Source organism: Acanthisitta chloris, unplaced genomic scaffold (assembly GCF_000695815.1).
Source record: "Acanthisitta chloris isolate BGI_N310 unplaced genomic scaffold, ASM69581v1 scaffold13139, whole genome shotgun sequence".
Lineage (NCBI taxonomy): Eukaryota > Metazoa > Chordata > Aves > Passeriformes > Acanthisittidae > Acanthisitta > Acanthisitta chloris.
The window spans coordinates 19,321-40,034 of NW_008691284.1; the positions used below are offsets into that span (position 1 = coordinate 19,321).

The 20,714-nt window shown below is 35.0% G+C and overlaps 1 protein-coding gene across 1 annotated transcript in view; it reads right to left on the reverse strand.

Annotated features, from left to right (window-relative positions):
* Window positions 1-20,714, reverse strand: part of FMN2 (formin 2) — a gene marked incomplete at its 3' end in the record, with an annotated part of 50,551 nt that overhangs the window by 14,666 nt on the left and 15,171 nt on the right. The window contains exons 2-4 of the mRNA XM_009082180.1: window positions 16,967-17,133; window positions 5,850-5,997; window positions 1,814-1,869 (exon numbers count right to left, since the gene is read on the reverse strand). Coding sequence (XP_009080428.1) covers window positions 1,814-1,869; window positions 5,850-5,997; window positions 16,967-17,133 — 371 coding nt within the window. The remainder of the gene's footprint in view (window positions 1-1,813; window positions 1,870-5,849; window positions 5,998-16,966; window positions 17,134-20,714) is intronic.

Genomic DNA, 20,714 nt, shown 5'->3' on the forward strand with positions numbered 1-20,714 from the left:
TGGATAGGTAGAATACACTTAACTGTTTGGGACTACACAGAAATAATCTGAACACATGACAGCATTTTATCCACATATGGTTCCTCAAATTAAAATCTTCCACTTATATTCAAAATAAACCAGAATGATGATGGCATAAGACAACAAAACTTCAATGACTTTCTGCAAGTGAGATGATCCTATTAGTTCTGCCCTTCATTGATGTATAATAGTATAGCATGGAAAAATTTAATGTTACTGTCATAAGAGATCTACACTGAGCAAGAGGGATGGGGATCTCTAACAACTCTAGCAATGTAATTCAGTAATTGGACAACATCATAGGCTAGTTTTATAAATAACAAAAACCTCCTGACCTGAAGTAATATCAAACAGTGCTCTAGTGCTGCTGGCTAAGCTTAATTCTCATAGCACAACAATAATTCATTTTTTTTAGGTAAAATACCTAAGCATTCATAAACCTATTCAAAAATTAATGCATTTCCAATTAAAAAACCTTTCATATAGGTTATTCCTTGCCATTAATTAAAATCCTTGAGACAGATTAAATATGCTCCTTATGTGCAATAACTTTCTGGAAGTATAGGAAAAAGCACTTTTCCACATTAAATTCTAGAAACAATTGTTGGTAAAACCTGGCTGACTGAAATATAAAAATAGCATGGGGCAAATAGTTTAGGTTAAACTTAAAATACTGCAATGAAGAATAATTTTGTGACACTATTTTAATTAATGGACTCTTGCTTAAAATTGTTCCTTATTATGGAGGTAGAAGAATTTAAGTAAAGAAACTAGAAGAACTCCTTTAAACATTGTTTGGCAAGACAGAAACCATAATATTAGTACACCTACTCTCCTGACCCATGGCTCATAAAATACATGATCAAGCCCAAATTAAAGTAGCAAATATAATGATAAGTAGCAAAAATTTAATTAGGCATTCCTTATTTTCTCCATGAAAAATGAATCACAGATCATTTGCACATGCTGCTCAATGCAGTGATGCTTGAACCATTTAGTCTCTAACAAAAAAAAAACACCAAAAAACCCAAACCAAATGAAATAAAAACACACACCACAAAAATACAACCTGATGGGGAGGAAAAAGGTAGGAAAGCGAGAGAAAAAAAAGAGATTTCATGAGCTTTTGGTCACATTTTGTTTCAAAAAAAGATTTCAGGGAACCAGAATTTGCCTTCCTTCTAATTACTTCCATAACAGTTGAATAATCTTATTCACTAGTAAGATAGCTCTGGTAGTTAGTCTTTTGAGCAAAAAAAATTGAAGTTCCTCAACCCTATCAAGTTGCACCACCTTTAATGAAGAATAGAGCATTTATGGTGACATGTTGAAAAAAACCAAAATAGACTGTGTTTATGTTGCACAAATCCAATCCAGACTATCTCCTCTGTCCCAGCATTACATTGCCTCCTTTTTACATCCAGCATGGCACCCTAAGCCTCTTCATTACTATCACTGCTATAAGCTTCAGGACAGAGTCAGGAAAAAAATCTCTGCCATTATTACTCACATGAAATTTTGTAGATTACTTATATAATCAGATTTTCTGTTACCATTCCTTAGTAGTGCCATCACAGATCGTGTTAACTTACTTCTGAGTGAACAATAACATTTACCTTCAGTCCCTGTAGCTAGATATGCTATGAAGCATATAAAAAAACCTCACTTCTGAATGTTTTCATTCAGAACATTCAGAACACAAAACTATTGCAAAAATGTCTGAAAGAAGTACTGCTTCTCCACTCTTTACAAAATGATAGATAGAACACTTCTGTTAAAATCTTACCTGTACCTGCTGATCATCATCTATGCACTGCTTCTCTGTTTCTAGGACCGTAGATTTCAACTCTGAATTTGAAAAGGAAATACAGATTTTAAAAATTCTATATATTAAAAACCTCATTGATATTTCAAAATACACATTAAGAAATTAATGTAAGGAGGGCAGAGTTAAAAAGAAAACAATGTTAACTGTCCCACTTTCCAAATTATCTCTAAAATTAACCAAATAGGTTACATGTATAAATAAACTCTGCCTGATCTCAATTTGCAATGTATGTATCATATTATCATCTTGAACCTGAAAGAACTCCGTATTGGTTGATGAAAATTTCTGATTCAAAGAAAAATAGTTACTGATGGCTCTAATACACACTTTCCACAGAAGGTCAAGGGAAGATACTCATGATTTTTCTCCCCATCTAATCTCATTAAGAAGTATTTCTATCATTAAGACTCATGACTGTTGTCAGCTGTGCTCTTTTTCATATCCTCCACTGGACCTCTTCTGTCCTACCATTCAAATTTGAAATCTCTACAAAGACAGAGATAGTGATGCAGATCTCAAAAAGTGCAGCAAAACTTAAGACATGCCAAATATAGTTTTACGTTCTTATTTTGAAAGCAGGTTACTTCTCTGACCTTAAAGAACCTCACTGTGCCTCAGTATCCTTACCTGATACGAAATAATGAGGAAAAAAACTTGGAACAAACCAACTGAACTCCACAGGAGCTACACAGTAGAAAGATCTCTAACCAGATTAGGAGCTACTACTAATGATGCTTCTTTACTGATCATAGCCTAATTTTGTATACAGTAAGAATAGACATATTTTACTTCCACCTATATGCATCATATCCTTCTTCTGTCTTTTAAGGATTACACTATTCAACAGGGAAATCTCTTGAGCATTTGCAGAAAGATGAAGGAACTGTGATCCAGAACACCAGGATTTGTAATATTTAGACATTTGGCCTCCTAACAGCTTTCTGACAGTCCCAGCTGTTGGGAAGTGAGAACTACAAGGGAGAAATTTCATTGCCAGTGTCAGTTATGCTGCAAGGCATAATAATAACAATGCATAACTATTTGTAGCTGGATAGGCTGCCATTAACAGGAAACAACTAATCATTTATATCTTAGATTTCTATGTTTGAGAGAAATTTTAAGATTGATTTGACCTTTGCTCAGAAGAGGTTTGCTAATTTTCTAGTACTAGACAAGACATGTACATACCACTTACTGTTTTCTATTATGCAAATTAGCTCAAACTCCCTCTCTTACTCAAGATTTCTTTAAAAAACAGGAACAGACTGCTCCTATCTATTTCTCAATATTTAACAATTTGACTCAAATACCATAAGTCACAGGAACAGATTTTGGGTATTCAGATAGAAAATCAGTGGAATACACCTTTATCTTATTGGTGATGTTGACTCATTTTTTCCAAAACATGTCCTCATTTTGTTCCAAATCCAGAACTGGAAAATGATTTTGACAGAAGATTCTGCTCACTTGAACCCAAATTCATATAAGGTATTTCCAAACTAAAGTTTTTTAATAAATAACCAACTGAAAAAAAACCCCACCCAAAAAAAACCACACCCCAAGTAGAACAACCTAAATAAAAAAAAAGGCAAAACAAAACCCCAGCAATCAACCTGATAACCCCCCTCCCGAAAAACCCTCCATACCACTCTAATAGCCCTTTCCTCACACCCAACAATGCTCCACATGACACAGAGCACACAGCAAAACTACTTAGTACATGCTATACTAAACAGATGATTAACTACTTGGCTAATTTAGGAAAGATTACTTAAGACCTTTCAAACTTTAATTTTGCCTTTTTTCAAATGTGTAGGCCTGCTATTGTCCACATGCTAACATGTAAAATAAAAATACTCTCTCTATAAAAAGATCCTTCTATATTCCTCTCTCAATAAATAATTTTGTGTAAAATGCATGTTTTTGTTTATGAACCAGGTCCTAATGCTAATATTATATCTGTCTAATCCAGACAGCAATAATTATACATCATCCAAAATACAGCTACTCTGCACACAATTTCAGCCTTTAAAAAGAATGTTTCAAAGGTACATATACAAAAAATAATTTTGTCACAAATCTTGGGGAAGGTGTTCATCCTCAGGTTTCACATGAAATACCACTCACCTCCAGGTTCTTCCACATGACAAGCATGTGAATAATCAAAAGAAAAAAAAAGTTAAATTATTTATCTACCTGAGTTGTATTCAGAAAAAAATGAATTTTTCCTTTTCCCCCCATGCCTACACTGCAAAATCATGCCAAAATTTTAATAAAAAAATTTTAAGAAGTATTTCTGTTCCATTTAGAATTACTCCTTATACTCATTTTTCTACTTTGTTTTCAATTCTATTTTCTTAATTTTCTTTTTTGCATTTTTGAGTGGTCAGTGGCTCATAAGGAACAGGTAAGTCCTGTCAACATTACATGCATGTAATAGGTATAATATTCAATAACACAGGATGGAAACAAACCATGTATAAAATGGATACATTTAAAAACTATTAATATTATATTTTTGGTATGAATACACTTCCAAGTGCATCTTTACATTTCAAAATATTTTATGTAATCAATGTTCTTCTAGATTTTAGAGCACAAAACTGTTGTTAACTTGCACCAGCCTCTGCTGGGCTAAAACTTCAAAACAAAATGACAAAAGATTCACCCTTTTGTTTTTCCACTGCTGAGTATGTTCACAAACACTCTGATCACACATCTGTTAGCTAAGTTGCCAAGTGGAGAAACACAACTCAGAGTACATGGCATTGAATTCTACTACAACATATGGCAGCATTTTCATTGAATACAACACAAAACCCGTAGATCATTAGTTAAAAACTGGACTAGCTCAACAATCCAGTACTGCCACCTTCCACACTGAATTGCAACATGGAGATGGAAGCAGAAATGTTTCCTTAACCTCCAGTAGAACTGCTTTGGTAGAAGTCACAGCATAAATAGAATAACGTAGAAGTACTGAGGTTTTTGTTGGCATTACTTGTGAACACTGAAATAAGTTATAGCAGTATAAGTGAAGTGATGTCATGATAAATGGTGTCCTTGCAAGGAACACACTGCTCATGTTCCAGAGGAAGTGGTAGAGAATACCCAAAGAGAGGCAAATCTGAAATTAAGCCCACCATAAGCCTACTTCCTATAACGAGATCTGTTAAAATAATGACTTAATTCTTCTAATCTAAGGAAAGAAAAAAAAAGAGGTAGGAAATGCAAAATTTGAGAATACCCAGTGACTCTTCATAGAGGGCATGGGAATGAATGTAGTCTAAAAGTGTTGTGAGCTGTCGAACTAATGGTAAACAAAACCTCCAAGAACCTGTGGTATTTATGCATCAACACTCCTAACAGAAAACAGGTTTGAATTTCTCTTCTAAATTTCTTTGTCAGCACTAAGATTTTATTTTTTGTTGATTTTATTTTAATTCTGAGTTTAAATGAAGCTCTTAATGAGTATGAAGAAAATTTCAGAAAATTGGCTGGAAGCAGAACCTCTCAAATTTTAAGATAAACTGACTTTGTAAACCAAGACCTCAATTTATTTTTTCAGATACACTACACTTTTCCCTACCCCTCTGTAAGCATCAGACTGCATCTACAAAGGAGCATCTTTCACCACTCTAATAACTTTCATTATACCACCAGTGGGCTCCTCAAGGTTTCCGTATTTTTAAGAAGAGAAAAGAACCCATACTTCATGGCTCTGAAGGTATGTACACTGGAAAAGAACAAAAGCGATAATACCTGGTAAAATCTATTAGTCAGTCAATGGCAGTTACCCATCTTGGCTGTTAACCAATAATCTTTGCTGAATATTTTTTATTAGATTCACATTGGCTAACACTATTTCTGATGATAGTCCAAGATCTTGAAAAGCAGGTATTTGCAAAAAGTTAAGATACTATGTTTATATCTTGGATTCTAAAAGACAGCAGCTCCCCTTGTGCTATACTTTTATCTTGCCTGTGTCCAATAACTATACCTTCTTCCGAAGTTTTGGGTCTTTGTTCTTCATCTGGAGGTTTGGGTGGGGGCCACGCAGATGGAATTCTCCTTGGAAAGCTTCCTTCAATGTAATCCGATGAATGTGTGGGTTGGCTAACTGCAGCCCAAGTATAAAGCTGGTCTTGCTATGATAATAAAAAAAATAACATTGAGAAGTTCATATAGAAAGACAAGTTCATAATATTTAGTCTTTTGTTCTGAACACAAGTAACATGATATCCATCCCTATATCAAGGCAGATTATATCCTTAAGACTCAATAGCTCTGAATTTGATTCTACAATTAAAAGTAGGAGCCATACAGACTGTCTGATGAAAACTAGGGCAAACAAAATAACACCTTTTTTTTTTTGAATAATCACTATTCTATGTGACTAAGTTTCTACTTCCCTAAAAATAAGTTGTGATAAGAGTGATAATGTTCTATTGAGAGCAACTTACTTAAAACAGAGAAGTGTTGGTTATAAAGTAAAAATATTCAGTTTACAGAGGGTGCCTTGGTCAGAGTCAAAGGAAGTTCATTAGATCTTCCCAGCATGAAAAATATGGCAAATATCCAGACACATACATAGACCTTAGATTAAGCAGAAACTAAATGGATAAAAAGCTTAATACAAAATAACATCAGGTTCTTTACATAGCTGTGAACTCTATATTCCTTGAAAAAACATTTCTTTTCCCATTACCATGCTACTGCATTCAAGCAGGCTTGATTAATGCAGTTCTTTGAGTAAGTTAGTTCTTTCCCTTTGTTTAATTCCAGTTTTTAGAGGATGTGTATTTCTGGGTTTCTGCCCAATTTCCAGTGCTGTTCGAGTAAAAAAAAAAGGAGGGAGAGTCATACCTGTACATACTGTGTAAAGAAAAAAAGAGGTGTTCGATTTTGCTATTTTGCATGTTTCTGCACCATGTAAATCTCAAAAACACAGAGGAAAATAAGATTCCAAAAAGTCATTGAGGCAAACCGGGACAATTTTTTTCTTGTCCACTCTACTACCTTACACAGTGCAGGGAACATGGGGAAGAATATGCTCTGCAGAGAGTTAACTGGTTAAACACAGCTGACTTTCAATTGGATTAAATGTCAGGTTATAGGGCAATAAAACAAAAACCAGCAGACTGTAAAGTATATTGACATAACATGAGTGAGGAACACAAACAGTTAAACAGTTCCTGGACATGACATTTCACCATGTCAATTCTTGAAAGTTGTGGTACAATTATTTTACAACACATCTTTGTAGTATGATTAGTCTACATGAATTAAGATCTATTTAAATAGATATCTCAGAATTATTGTACATATGGGATACATTATGAAGGTAATAAAATATGAAATACCCATGTTCTTACTGATAGAATTTATGGCATATAAACTATGAGCAGTTATAAATTAAGACATCACACAACCCCAGAACCGACTCCTAACCCAGCATGGAACCTTGTGAGTATAAAAGATAGTATTTTGTGTTTGTATTGTATTTGGAGTGGATTTTTTTTCATTCACTATTCAACACAGAGAAGGACGATGGAATAGACTCCTATTTATAGATGTAAATGGAGACTTGCAAAAATGCCTTGAAGGGACTTGCACTAAAATGAAAGTGTGTCTATTTTCAACAAATGAACAAGGTATTTAACAACTGCTTTCAGATTACTTGCAAGCTTACAAACATAATTTGAAATATGAAGAACCCTCATGACAGAAAGGTAGTCTGAAGCTCTGGACTTCATGCTGATAGTCCATAAATTACACTTAAAAAGGGAAAAGATTAACCCTGTCTCTACTTTCATGCCCTTCAAAAGAGACGAATCATTTGAATGTCGTAATTCCTACTCACTCAAACTATGGTGCAAAATCTAATCCTCTTTATGTTTTGTCTTTAGCTCCTTGTCAGTTAATACAATAACCCATCTCATTTCTCCTTTCCCAAATCTGATAATGCCATAAATATGCATGATTATTAGAACAGTTTGAAGAAAGATATATGCAGACAAGTCTATGATGCTGAAGCAAAAGAAACAAAATAATCAAAATTTTTAAAAAGTAAAAGAAAAAGATTTGCTTTTATCATTAACAATTGTAATACAAACATCCATGAACCTAGATTTCCACACTCAACTTTTTTGCCTTACATATTTTCATTTCAGAGGCAATTTTTACTAAATATCATTGTAAATACACTTACCGTGATCAAGCTTTGAATACATCTGGAATTTCTACTTCATCTTGCTCAGAATCCACTATTTAATGTTTAAAACATCTCTTTTGAAGGAAAAAATTATATATATACATATCCTTGTAATGAATGATCCCAGCTTTATTTATTCAGACTCGTTTCTGGGCAGACACTTAAAGCTGCCTGAGTCCAGTGTACTAAACATGATGTCAAGAAGAGTTCTCATTTCCACACATCCTTACACAGCACTTTCCGCTGGTTCTTAAAACTGCAGAGCATTTGTACATGGGCGAGGCAAACTGCCTGCAGGATCTGATGGTACCTAATCAATATACATTTTACCACTTATAGATGCTAGCATTTTGAATCACAGAGAGTCAGGTCTGTAGTTTTAACTCACTCTCTTCTCAGGCAGTTCTCAGTATGCACAAAGAATGGCTTTTGTAACAACTTCCCATTCTCTGGTACCACAGTGTTACACTTCAAGTACATAATAGATTAAATATTAAATACATTCCTTCATTGCTCAAGCTGAACATACATTTTCCAACGGATCTTTAAAGATGGAAACTAGCACTGCAAGCTACTCAAAGAAAGGGCCTCTAGCAAATGCATGTAGAAAGAGGCTGGTGAACCCAAAACTAGTGCCATGAGCTAGTCCTGCAGAGAATACCAGAAGTCATTCTAGTGGACCTGGAATCTTCAGAAAAGAGACCACACATTTTTCACAGAGAGACTGGGTTTGTTCCCTGGGCCACAGACTGAATTACAAATTAGTATATTCCCCACTGTAGGAACATAATATACAACCTTAAATGTATGCTACATTGTTCCTGGAGATATATAGGTAATATAACCTTGTGTTCAACGTTGCTTCAGTTCCTAATCAACTGTTTATCTGCTTCCAGTTCAAAGAACAAATACAGCCATTTTGAGAAATGCTTAAAAGAGGTACAAGAGATGAAGTTGAAATAGCAATACGTGTATACACCTTTGCCCCAAATGGCTGCAATAGCATGAATTAGCAATGTGAGAATAAAGTGAGAAAAAAATCTGACCAGAATTTTGACAATTCTCAAGGGAAAAAAGCAAAAGCACACTCAAATGGGAAAGGTGAGGCAGTACAGCAGCACACTGACATTGGAAGTCGCCTCTGATCTTCATCTCAGCACATCAATAGACAAAGTACATTAGCTTTCTTACATGAGAGTGCATTGATAGTAACTTGTCTGATGGCTCCTGTGTTGAGCTGTGATGCAATCAGGCTCTAGTTTGTAGGGCATTTATTTTAAAAGAGTATAGTTGCAAAATTTTTCACTAGAACCCCAAACTTTCAAAGTTTTCCTGAAAAGTGGAGGACAGAAGGGTTGGCATGGTCATAGGCAGATATAAATGGGCCAGAAGTAAACACAGAGTGGTAGTCATAAGAAGGTTCCTACTCATCAAACCAGTCTGGATGACAGTCTTTTGATGGAAAGAGGCTGAGGAGTGGGGAGAATAAAAAGTATAATTGCATTTAGGATGGAACTCAACAAACTCATAGAGGAATTGTATTTTAGGCTACTTGAGATAAGCAGGGACTGCATGTCTCAGAGGTGTTTTCCAGGCTAAGAGATCCAAAGAGCTTGTTCCATGTTTGTATAAAACTGCTTGTTATTTAGACTGCTTCACGTGCTTGAAAGCAATTCTTCTTTTCATTCGGGAAGTTTAATCATTGTAGTATACTAAGTATACAGCCTCTGAAATGAAAGAAGGCTAACTGCCTGTTCCACACTGCTTACAAATAGTTAATTGGAGAAGCAAGTGTTTAGTTTGAGAAACTAGAACCAGGCTACCTCAAAATACTCTTATCAGCAGGAGACTGCTTTATTTTAAGCGGCTTTTAAAATAAAGAAATCAATACTATCAAGAATGAGGAAAGTGGTTTACTTTTTCAGGAGAGGTTCAGTAACAAAGCTCTGTCTTGTCACTGACAGAACACAGAACCAGAGCAGTGACTAAACATGGCTTGACTTGTACTACCTTTGGCTGTACTAGTGAGCACGGGTGCCTTCCAAGGTTGAAAAAAAAGCGAATACTTCATAATACTGTAATGTATAGCTGAAGAAGCACTGTGTCCTCATGAACTGAATTTCATGCCTTTCACTTGGGAATTTTTTTTTCTTTTCAGAAAACTGATGTTCCTCAACAACTAATTTAAAAACACTTCAAGTGCCAAAAATTATAAAGCCTTTTTTTCTCCATAAAATGACTTTAACCTCCTCAATAAAAGAAAACAAACTTGTTTGATCCCATCATCCTTTGCTCAGAATTCAACACTATATCCTAGTAATATGAGAGGCAAACAGAGCCACTAGCTCTTCATTTGGGGCTCTCATGGGGAAAAAAACCCAGGAAACTAAATTTCAGATTTCCGCATCGATTTTTTTCCAGAGTTATTATCTTGGTCTTCCTATTCCCCAATAACTTCTACATTTATCATAGCTGAATGAGTTGAACTGGTGAGTTTGCAACACACTTTCCTTGAAAGAGGGAACAGTGGCTAAACTTCCATAAAATAGAAGAACATCAAGATCTAACCTCATTATACATTCAATTTGAACTCCCAATTGGAAGGCCCCATCCAAAGACCACTAGGTTATCAGATGTTACTTAGATGACCTGACAGTTTGTCCTTTCTCATTGACTCTACAGAAGAGGTAAGCTGAGACAAGAAGCTTCTCCATCAGGAGTTGTTTCCTTTTACACTGACACAGTTCTGCGATAAGTTTGGATTTTGACAAATTTGAATTGTCCAAATAATGCTGCTTCCTTAGAAAATTCCTTTTACCTCTATTTGATTTGACAGTTATTGCTACTGTAAAAACTCTCTTGGAAAGACAGACATGCAATGTACACAAATTCAACCCTCGCTGTACTCTGTATTCCAAGCTAGAAAACAGACATTGTTTTATGACTTCTTAAAGTGAACTGATGTACAGAAAGTCATAAAATATAAAGATCTCTTGAGGTGGGAGGCTGACCACTGCTTTCACATTATGCACAATGATTCTGAACTCTTTAAACGGATGATATAAACTTAACATCCAGTATATGCCTCTTGAAGCAGTCCTTCAGAATAAGAAGCAGGTAAGCAATGTTCTCTGCAAAAAGAAACATGAAAACCAAGTAACATCCTACATATAAAATATCTCAGTTGAAAGTGTGTAGAGTAGCATCACCACGAGTAAGCGGATAGGAGAAAGAGAAAGTAAGAAGGAGAAAGGATAGAAGACTGCAGGACCAGAGGTAACAACTATGAAATAAATATGCAATTCATTTAAAAAAATAAAAAAGGAAGCAGGGAAACAGCATAAGACCAATACTTCAGCCCAGTTATCAATTGTTTTAGTTTTACTATGCTCAGGAATATTCAGAGTTGCTCACCACAAAAGATAAAGTGTCACAAAGTGTGATTGGAGAATGGAAGAGGAGACACGGGGGCTTTGATTTAGCCAAAAATGAACTGCCATGGTAACCTACATTACAAACAAAGATAAAGACAGCAGATTAACAATCTGTTTCCTCTGCTTTTGTCCACAATTTTCACTTGTTTACTTTTCACGTCTTATATGCTATTGACCTTCAATACACTGCTATGACAAATTTCCTAAAATGGGTCTACATTCAGTCTCACACTTTTTATTCCCAAGCATGTTTGAAGACATGCTGCATTGTTGCCAGCTTAGTGCTGCAGTTTGGAAGAAAAGTTCTCCTAGCTGATTTCAGTACTTGGGAAAGTTGCTGTTTGGAAACCGATCACTGGTATTTTGGCTGTCTGACATATACGCACGGAGTCTGGCTGCAATCTGTTTAACTACCAAACTTTTTCACACTGGCATAAACAGTACAAATAAGTTAAAATTAAGCAAAGCCTTCTTATCACTAATTTCTTTTCCATCTGACCTGCAAATTCCCATCTGCTACTACTCAGCAGAAATAAAGCACTGTCTTTATTTCCTTAAAAAGCATTTGCATCACCACAGGTGGCCAGGAGATAATAGGAAAACAGACATTTTTATAACATTTCCCATTCATGCTGTCTGTTTCTCTGCTTCCTGGGGGATTATTTCAGAAACAGATGACAGCAGAGTCAGGCATCATAACTACAAATCACACAAGGGGCAGTGCCAAACAGTCAAACAGGACTATGTATAAAATCACATCACAGCACAATAAAGATAGACACCATCCTGAAGATGTCCATTTAGCTCTTTCATTATAGAATATGCTGGAACAGTTGATAAATCAAGAAGGAACTAAGAGTGATACTCAACATAGTATTTAACAGCATTAAATAAAAGCACTGAAATAGATGTAAAGAGAGCTAGCCCAGTCAAAATGAAACCAGAACCAAAGAAAGATGAAAGTTTAGTGTACATGCCAGAAACATGTGGAATAAGATATTGCTGGTTAGTGGCACTTGAAAAAAAGTACATTTTTTGACTCTTCATTGTGCAATAAAGTTCTTCAAACAAGGAGTATAGTACTGATACAAAGCTATGCTTAGTTTTCTTCTCAAAAGCACTTACCAAATGACAGCAGAGAGCCCCATCACAAAATAATTAAGTTTTCACTGAGAATTTGAGTGTTTTAAACCTAATGCTCAGAAACAACACACAAGGTTGCTTGGAAAGTTTGTCAGAAAAAAAAATAGAAATTTGCTATGAAAGAAAAAACTGCTCATAACTTAAGACTGTGCAGTGTGAACTGGAAACTCTGAAATGGGAACTCATAATTAGGGAATATGCATCCACAACATGTAGTAATTGCAACTACTGAATAAAATGCAAACACCAAGAACAGTCAACATTTCTTAACACAGAGATGCTAAATAAAGTTGCCTTGCACTGATAGGAAAATGGCAGCTTTTTCACTTGTGTGTGAGCAGTTTAAATTCTAATGCAAATGTGTATAATTTATACACATTACTGATGGTTCTCTGAAGACAGCCATTTTATAGTTTCTGTGATACATCATTAACAGAGGAGCTAAGCAGGAGACGGGATCTCTACTTGTTAAAAACTGTGATCTTCCAACTGTTGCCACTTGCCTGTGGTTACGTTATTGCCAAATGATGCCCCATTTAGTAAATTCAATCTCATGTTCATTTTGCTTTGATAGAATAACATATGAGGTCATATGCTAAAAAACTTAGGACTACAGCTGCACTATCTGTAGTGAAGTAGGTGGATCTTTTCTCACAGCCAACAAGTCACAGGACAAGAGCTGCACCAAGGAGGTTTAGATTGGATACTGGGAAAAAAATTCTTCACTGACTGAGTGGTCAAGCATTGGAACAGGCATCCCAGGGAAGTGGAACCACTATCCCAGGAAATGTTTGAAAGATGTGTGGATGTGGCACTTTGGGATATGGTTCAGTAGTGAACACGGTGGTGCTGGGTTAATGGTTCACTTGCTGAATTTAGAGGTCTTTACGAACCTTAAGGACTGTACAATTTAAAAGCACTAATTTCCCACATATCATTCAGTCAGAGGATATTTTATTTTAATTTGAATCTTTAGAAACCCTCTTGAACAACTCACAGCTGCTAAAAGGGGAAAAATTCAAAAGGCAAGCCGGCAATAGCTGTTCAAAAGGCAAGCAATTTTTCAGAGAGCATGTAGTAGACTTTTGCTAATTTATCTTTCTAGAAGTTTCCCATTTACTTGCATGATTTTATTTATTTATGTATTAAAAACATCTGGTTTCCTTTTATAAAATACCAGCAGAATAATGAAAAAGCAAAGATTGCCTCATATATATCATAACTTCTTACCCATCAGCCTATAATTAGCAGCCTCTCCAGGAGACTGGAACCTGGCAATAAGGGCAGCATATTTCTAGACAGGGAGCCTGCCACTGAACAGCTACTTACTCTTTAAGATACTCTTTTAAATTATAAGAGTAGGTAGGAAGAGCTATAGCAAAAGGTTCCACTGCTTCTCAACAGTAAGCATCTTAAAACCACCAATCTTGTCTATTTATGTACCTTTTAAAGCTTTGTTCAGCTTTTGTTTTTCAGACTAATCTTCTATTCTAGGCATCTGCCATCATCTGTTTCAAAAGAAATAATTGATAGAATGGGCTAAAATTGAACATGCAAGCTTTCTCATAAGTTCTTAAAGGAGTTCTAACATTTCTGTCCTTTGGGCTATAAGCTGATATTTGACAAAAAGGTCAGAGATACTTCATGAACATGCCATCTCCAATCATCACTAAAATCTATCAAAAAATCTGACTAATTTATAAGTCTCTGGAAACTGGACGCCATTCTCAGCATAAATGTGGTAACAGCTGCTAGTGCTCTGAAGATTTGTGCTTTCATTTGGCATTTGTGGATCTTTCATGTTTGCCATATAGTAAGAAAGGAGTAAGTAACACATCCACAAAGCATAGCCTATACCAGAAACACAAGTGCTATGAATTTAATTTAAACTGACTTCCAGGAGCCAGTATCATACCAGCCAAAGAAGCTAAGTTGTGAGAGTTGTCCTTACTTCTAATGTACTGTTTTATTGCATTCAGTGTGGAAGAAAAATAAATAGGATCCAATAAGAAATGTAAAAGAGGGCATATACCATTACTTAATGGCTCACATTGAAGCCTGGAATATCCTGGGAGAAAAAAACCCAACCATAGATCTCATGCATTACTGAGAAAATAGACACAAGATTTGGATACACATTTCTAAGACAGGGAGAACTAGAGGTGATCACTCAGCATGAGTGATAAAGAAGATGAGAATAGAATCAGAATGTGCCATTGCAAAAATTTCAAGACAGCAGAGAGTTCAGCATTAGCCATGTTAAATTAAATTCACTGAAGGGCATCCAGAAAAGGAGATCAGAGTGAGAGAATAGTACTGTAAAATAATTTGACTGTATTCATCTCAAGCCATGAACAATAGACCATAGAGTGAACAAAACTTACTGAATTATTCTCTTAAATCATTACCTGACATCCTCAAAAAACAAACTCTGTGGGACCATACTTAAACAAGAGGGAATCATGGATTTTATTCAACATTTAGAAAACTAGTAAGTTAAAGCTCAGAGATACATGAAATCAGTTGCAAAAGGAGAAAAGAAAGGATTCTATACTGTGGTCACCAAGGCTGAAGCAGAAACTTCTGAAAATTCTGAAACTCAATAGCAGCAGGTCTCACCTCTGCATCACATGGAATTCACTTACTGAGATCCTAGTTTTCAAAACAGATGTGTGCTCCTTTGAAGTAGTGCATACTACTAGTTCCATATACAGGACTACACCTCTTCTGACATTATTTAACAGGAGCACGATCTATTCAGGGGATTTATACACAGAAATAGTCACAGAGGCTGTGACATTTTTTTGCTTACTCATAGACCATAGTTGCTAAGTCAGCAACATCTTAAATTGCTGACTTTGACACACAGTTCTCAAGGCACTAGGCTACTATTATGTCCATCCTGTTGGATATGTGCAACAAGAGATAGCTCAAATAATTGTTACTCAGACAAAGCATGGTATATCAGTTAACAAAAGAGCAATTTCCACTTCTTTATAAAGTTTGAATTTGATGAAATACATCTGTTTATAAGTGAGGAGAAACTTTTTTAAGAATAACACATTCAGTACTCTAAAGGAGACTGGCTGAATATATGGTAAAAGCAGAACTGAAAACATTGCCAGACTCTCTTTAACAACCTGAAAAATAAGAAACTTGTCTTTTCCAGTGACTTTATTGAGTATATTTAATGATAAGCATTTTCAAATGCTGAGTGATTTTAAGTTGCCTGAGTAACCTCAGTTTTATAGTTTCCAAAAACAGTTAAAAACATTATAAACATTTCTTCTCAAAAAAAAAGTTTTAATATTGTTAAATGCACCATGGAATGATTTCACAGATAAGTCAGGCTATCTAGGAAAGCTTCTTTAAATATTCATCAGGAAAAAAAATATTCTAGCCATTTTCCCTTCACTAGTTGTGTTATACTATTCCTCAGAAAAGGTGAAAACAATTTAAAGGGTTAAGAAGATGATTCATTGTCTCTTAGATCTATGCCAATCATTTATTTACTATTTCCAACCGAGCTAATGTGTAGAATAGGGATGATCTTAACTATCCCAATAGGGTATTAAGTAGATTAGTTAATATTTGAATTAGTGAAGAGAAAACCCTTGATTATCTGCAGTCACATAAACCGGTACAAAGTGTCAAAGATAAAATTTAATGGCAAAGATCATAGCAATAAGTTCACTGTAAAATGTGATGGGTTGTAAAGTATCATACGACAAAGATATCCTAGTGTTGAATTAATTACCAAAGAGTAAGGAAAAGTATGTTAAGTGATGTCTACACCACAGGTTTGTGATGGTTAACAGCACCAGTAAAAACACCTGGCCAGATAGCCCAAAGGCACAGATAATGCTGTAGCTGGAATTCCAGCAAATTTGCACTAATACCTGCACTATTTTGTATCAAAAGTAATTTCAGAGGGAAAAATATTATCTAGCATAGATATCCTGTTGATGTTCTGCAAAATTTTGTACAGTGCTGGATTTTTTTTTCCTTTAATTTCTATTTTTGGTATATTTTGGTAGTCCTACAGAGTGCTTTGATTCAAAGATAGACGACTTAATGAAAACAGCAGATGAAGAACAGCATTGCAGACTAAGATATGAGTTAAAAAGTTAAGAAATCAAGTTATGAGAGAACCTTGTTATGCTCACAAAAGTATACATACCTAAGCTCAGAAAAATAGATGGTCACTCTCCTAAGGGCAATTTTTATTTAAAGAACTAACAGAATTCTCTCAAGAAGGGTAAACCATTAGTAAATCATGTTCTGCTTGGCAAAACAGGCAAAAAAAATAACTTTTTCAGTACTTACATCAAACGTGGGAGTGCTTTGCTGGGCACTCTGACTACATGGCTCTCTAAAGCAGTCAGTGAATGGAAGCAAAAGACCCATGGCAATAATGCGAGAACACAGTTTTTCTGCTTCTTCTTTTGGCGCATTTTCCTGCTGGCTGAAGAGCTTTTCCAGCAGAGTTCGTCCTGTCAAGGTGATGACAAAGATCAATAAGAATTTGCAGGGCACAAATATTAAGGCATTACAATGTGTAAGGAAAATCTAAACTATTAAAAGCAAAAATATTAATTTTTTTTTTAAAAATACTGAGAAAAGTATCTGATAGCAAGTCTTTAACATAAAGTATTGCCACATAATAATTGTAACTGATCTGGAGCCGGATTAATTAGAATATTCAATAAAAAATTTATGTTGTGTTGGCTGCACTGTGGAGTAGGAACAAAAATCATAAGATGTTATTGTAGCACCAGTTTCTTATTTATATACATTATACAATTGTCCTGAAGGGAAAAATGAGATAATAGCAAGAAATGAAGTAACATTTTCCAAGTGTGTCACACAAAGTTATTACAGAATTAAGTCTTCCAACTCTTGGAACGAGCCTTTGTTTTTTGAATCATAAAATGATCATAGTCTTTGAGAAATTGTGCTATGTTTCTTTGGAGAAACTCTCAATAAAAGACTAATGACAAAAATCCCTGATAACTATTCTGTATAAAATTGTATTTAATACAGCTCCAGAGTAGCAGAATCCTCCAAACTAAAATGCAGTGCCACAAGCAGCAATTCAGAGAAGTAAAACTTTTAAAGAGAAAGAAGAGACTTATTCCTCTTACAGGGCCAGTTTTCATGATCAAAATGTTTGCTTTGTTATCTAACCAGAACACGAAAGGAGAGCATATGTTATAAAGTATATTATAGGACACACTATTAGTGTGTTTCAAAGGTCATTATGCTTTGTGCAGTTAGCCAGAAATAGACTACAAAAATTAGTTTTATATAAAGGTTGAGGTAAAATCTACATTGTAAGAATGTAAAATTGCTTGATTAAGCTGTAGAACATCAAAAGACACCTAAGTTTAGATTTGGAGGACGTTGATAAAGAGATTAACTAGATCTACTGGAAGAGAAAAGACAGATGGAATAATAAAGTTAATTTCATGTTTGATAATATCTAGCTGTGAAACAATTTGTACATAAATAAGGTACATTTGTTCTATAGTATGTTTTTTCCACCCACTCACTTATAGCCAAAGGTATTTACCAGAAAAATATACTGCATTAAGAAAGCATTTTAGTGTAATTTAAAGTAGTATTAATAATAAAAATAACATTTGATAATGATAATACTGCTTTTTTTACATATAATCCAAGATTTCTGATTGAACACTGATTTTACTGAAAATGTAACATTTCTCAGGCTTTCTGAACACACTAAAAAGATTTTTCTTTTAAACATCTGGATGCAATTTTAAAAGGATATTTTAAGTGATATTTAGCCCAAAGTGTCTGTATTATCTTAGCTTCATGTGGCAACACAGCCTAAAATAAACAATACATTAAAATGTTGGAAATTATTTCTAAGATTTTCCTCTCCACAACTGAAGATTTGATAATTATCTGATTATTTAGTCCAAGTTTCCTAGCCTTTTATTAAACACAATGCAGTACATTCAAGGGGATAAGCCAGGAGATAAACTTGTAAGAGACATAAGATTTGTTATGTTTGCTGATTAGTTCGTCTCTGTGCCTTGGTTACACCACATATAAGGTGATGCTAACAAAACTGCTTATTCAACATATCTCTCTATCACAGTTCAGTTGTTAAATTTCAAAGTAATGTATTAATTGAAAATAGTCTTCCTTACTGATTGAGAGGCACTGTGATTTTTAACAATGATTTACCCATAGTTGTAACCTACAGAAAAGTAACAGTGTGAAACCATGGAAGCGAAGCATAAATAGGGAGTTATCTGCCAACAGATGTTTTTGTGATTTTAGCAATTTTTGTCTGGGGTTGCAGTTGCCAAACCTTAGTAGTGCTGTAAAAGACAATTGAAAAAACCCTAGCTACTGACCTCTTACTACAACAAATTGATTCTCCTATCCATAACTACTGAGGTTAAGCCATATAAGGCACTTCAGAAAAAAATACAAGACTGGCATCACACTGGCACAAGAGCACCAAGAAGATAGCATTTCTGCTAGTATTTCTGGGGCAAAGCACATCTTATCACCATAGTATCACCTTGTATCACTGAACAAAGTTCAACCACATGGAAAATGGTTTGATTAAAAGAGAGATCACAAGTGATGAAGATGAATGGGGAAGTCAATGCTTTATACTTATCTAAAATGCACAGAAGCAAAGTAAATAAATAAATGATAATTTCAAAAAAGTACAGCAGAGGAAGAGCACTTTGCACACACAAAATAAGATTATGCAAGAAAACCACACATTTCTTCATGCTATATTAAATATTCAAATGTTTTCCATGACTTCTGAATGTCAGACTTGAAAGATTATTTTTTTCTTGTCTGGATGTTTCAACATTTCAATAATTCTGTCATGTTTAGAGAGTCCTCTCCTGCACATGCAGAAACAGATTAGCCTCTTCCTTTTGCTTTACCCTAATTAGAAGGAACAATATCTGCAAATTACAAAACAGGAAATGAGGCTTTTTTCCCCCCTTAATCCATCCATTCATTTGCTAATTTCTATAGCACTTAACAGTCTTGTTCCAGTTCAAATACATTGTTCAGAATCCTAGTTGCTATTCAGTTGGAGTTTAATTTGTATAGTGGTTATTAACTATTGCTTAAAAATGCATAAATACTTTTTTTTATATTATCTGAATGATAAAGTAAGAAAAGTCACCAATTAACTTAATTTTTCTAAACTGTACTCTGCATTACTTGTGCCGTTTTGTCCATCTGAACAGTCTTGGAATGAATAGAATAGTAAAAATTACGTAATTATATTTCAACACAAATGTAGGAATGTTTGTATAAATTTGTGCTCTAATGCAGGTTGTGTGTTCCTTACAATTGCTATGAAGATCTGAGGACAGACACAGAAATTAAACTAACAGAAATACATTTTGTCCATTCAGTTAACACATTTTACCAAATACAAGCTGAAAAAAAGTTCAGTTTTCAAAGCATAGAGAAATAGTTTCACTGCGAAAAGCCATGAAAATAAAATCTGTATTAACAATAGATAGGTTATTTGTTTAAAGCGCTTAATGGGCAACATATAGAGAACATACCATCAAGCCACTGAAGTTTTGTACCTAACCGGCTAGGGCTCATAATCAGAATGGTCAGTACAAGTGTAAGAACCACTCATCCCTCATCAAACTTAAAAAATAGCCAAAGTTATAACAAGGACAATACGCGTTTTCCTCAAAGGGGAATAGAAGGTAAACCCTACCAAAAGAAAATGTATTGCTACTTGAGAATGTGACTCATTTCCCCAACACCACACAGTGCTGCAGTACCTGTCAGCGGAGTCACTGTGTCAACATAGCTTCAGCCCTGCCTGGAACTATTTCACATGAGAGAAAAAACATTTGAAAGCCACCACTTGACAAGAAGTAGTTCCTTCCTTGCTAAGAGCAGCAGATATTTCTCTTTCACCTAATTTCAGGTGAAAAGAGAGTTGTCACTATAGCAGAAGCCTTTCAGCTCTGAAGTCCTCTGTGACCTAGGGATGTGGGTGCTGAATCTGCCTCACTGCCCTCTGATCCCACATTTGCCTGCACTG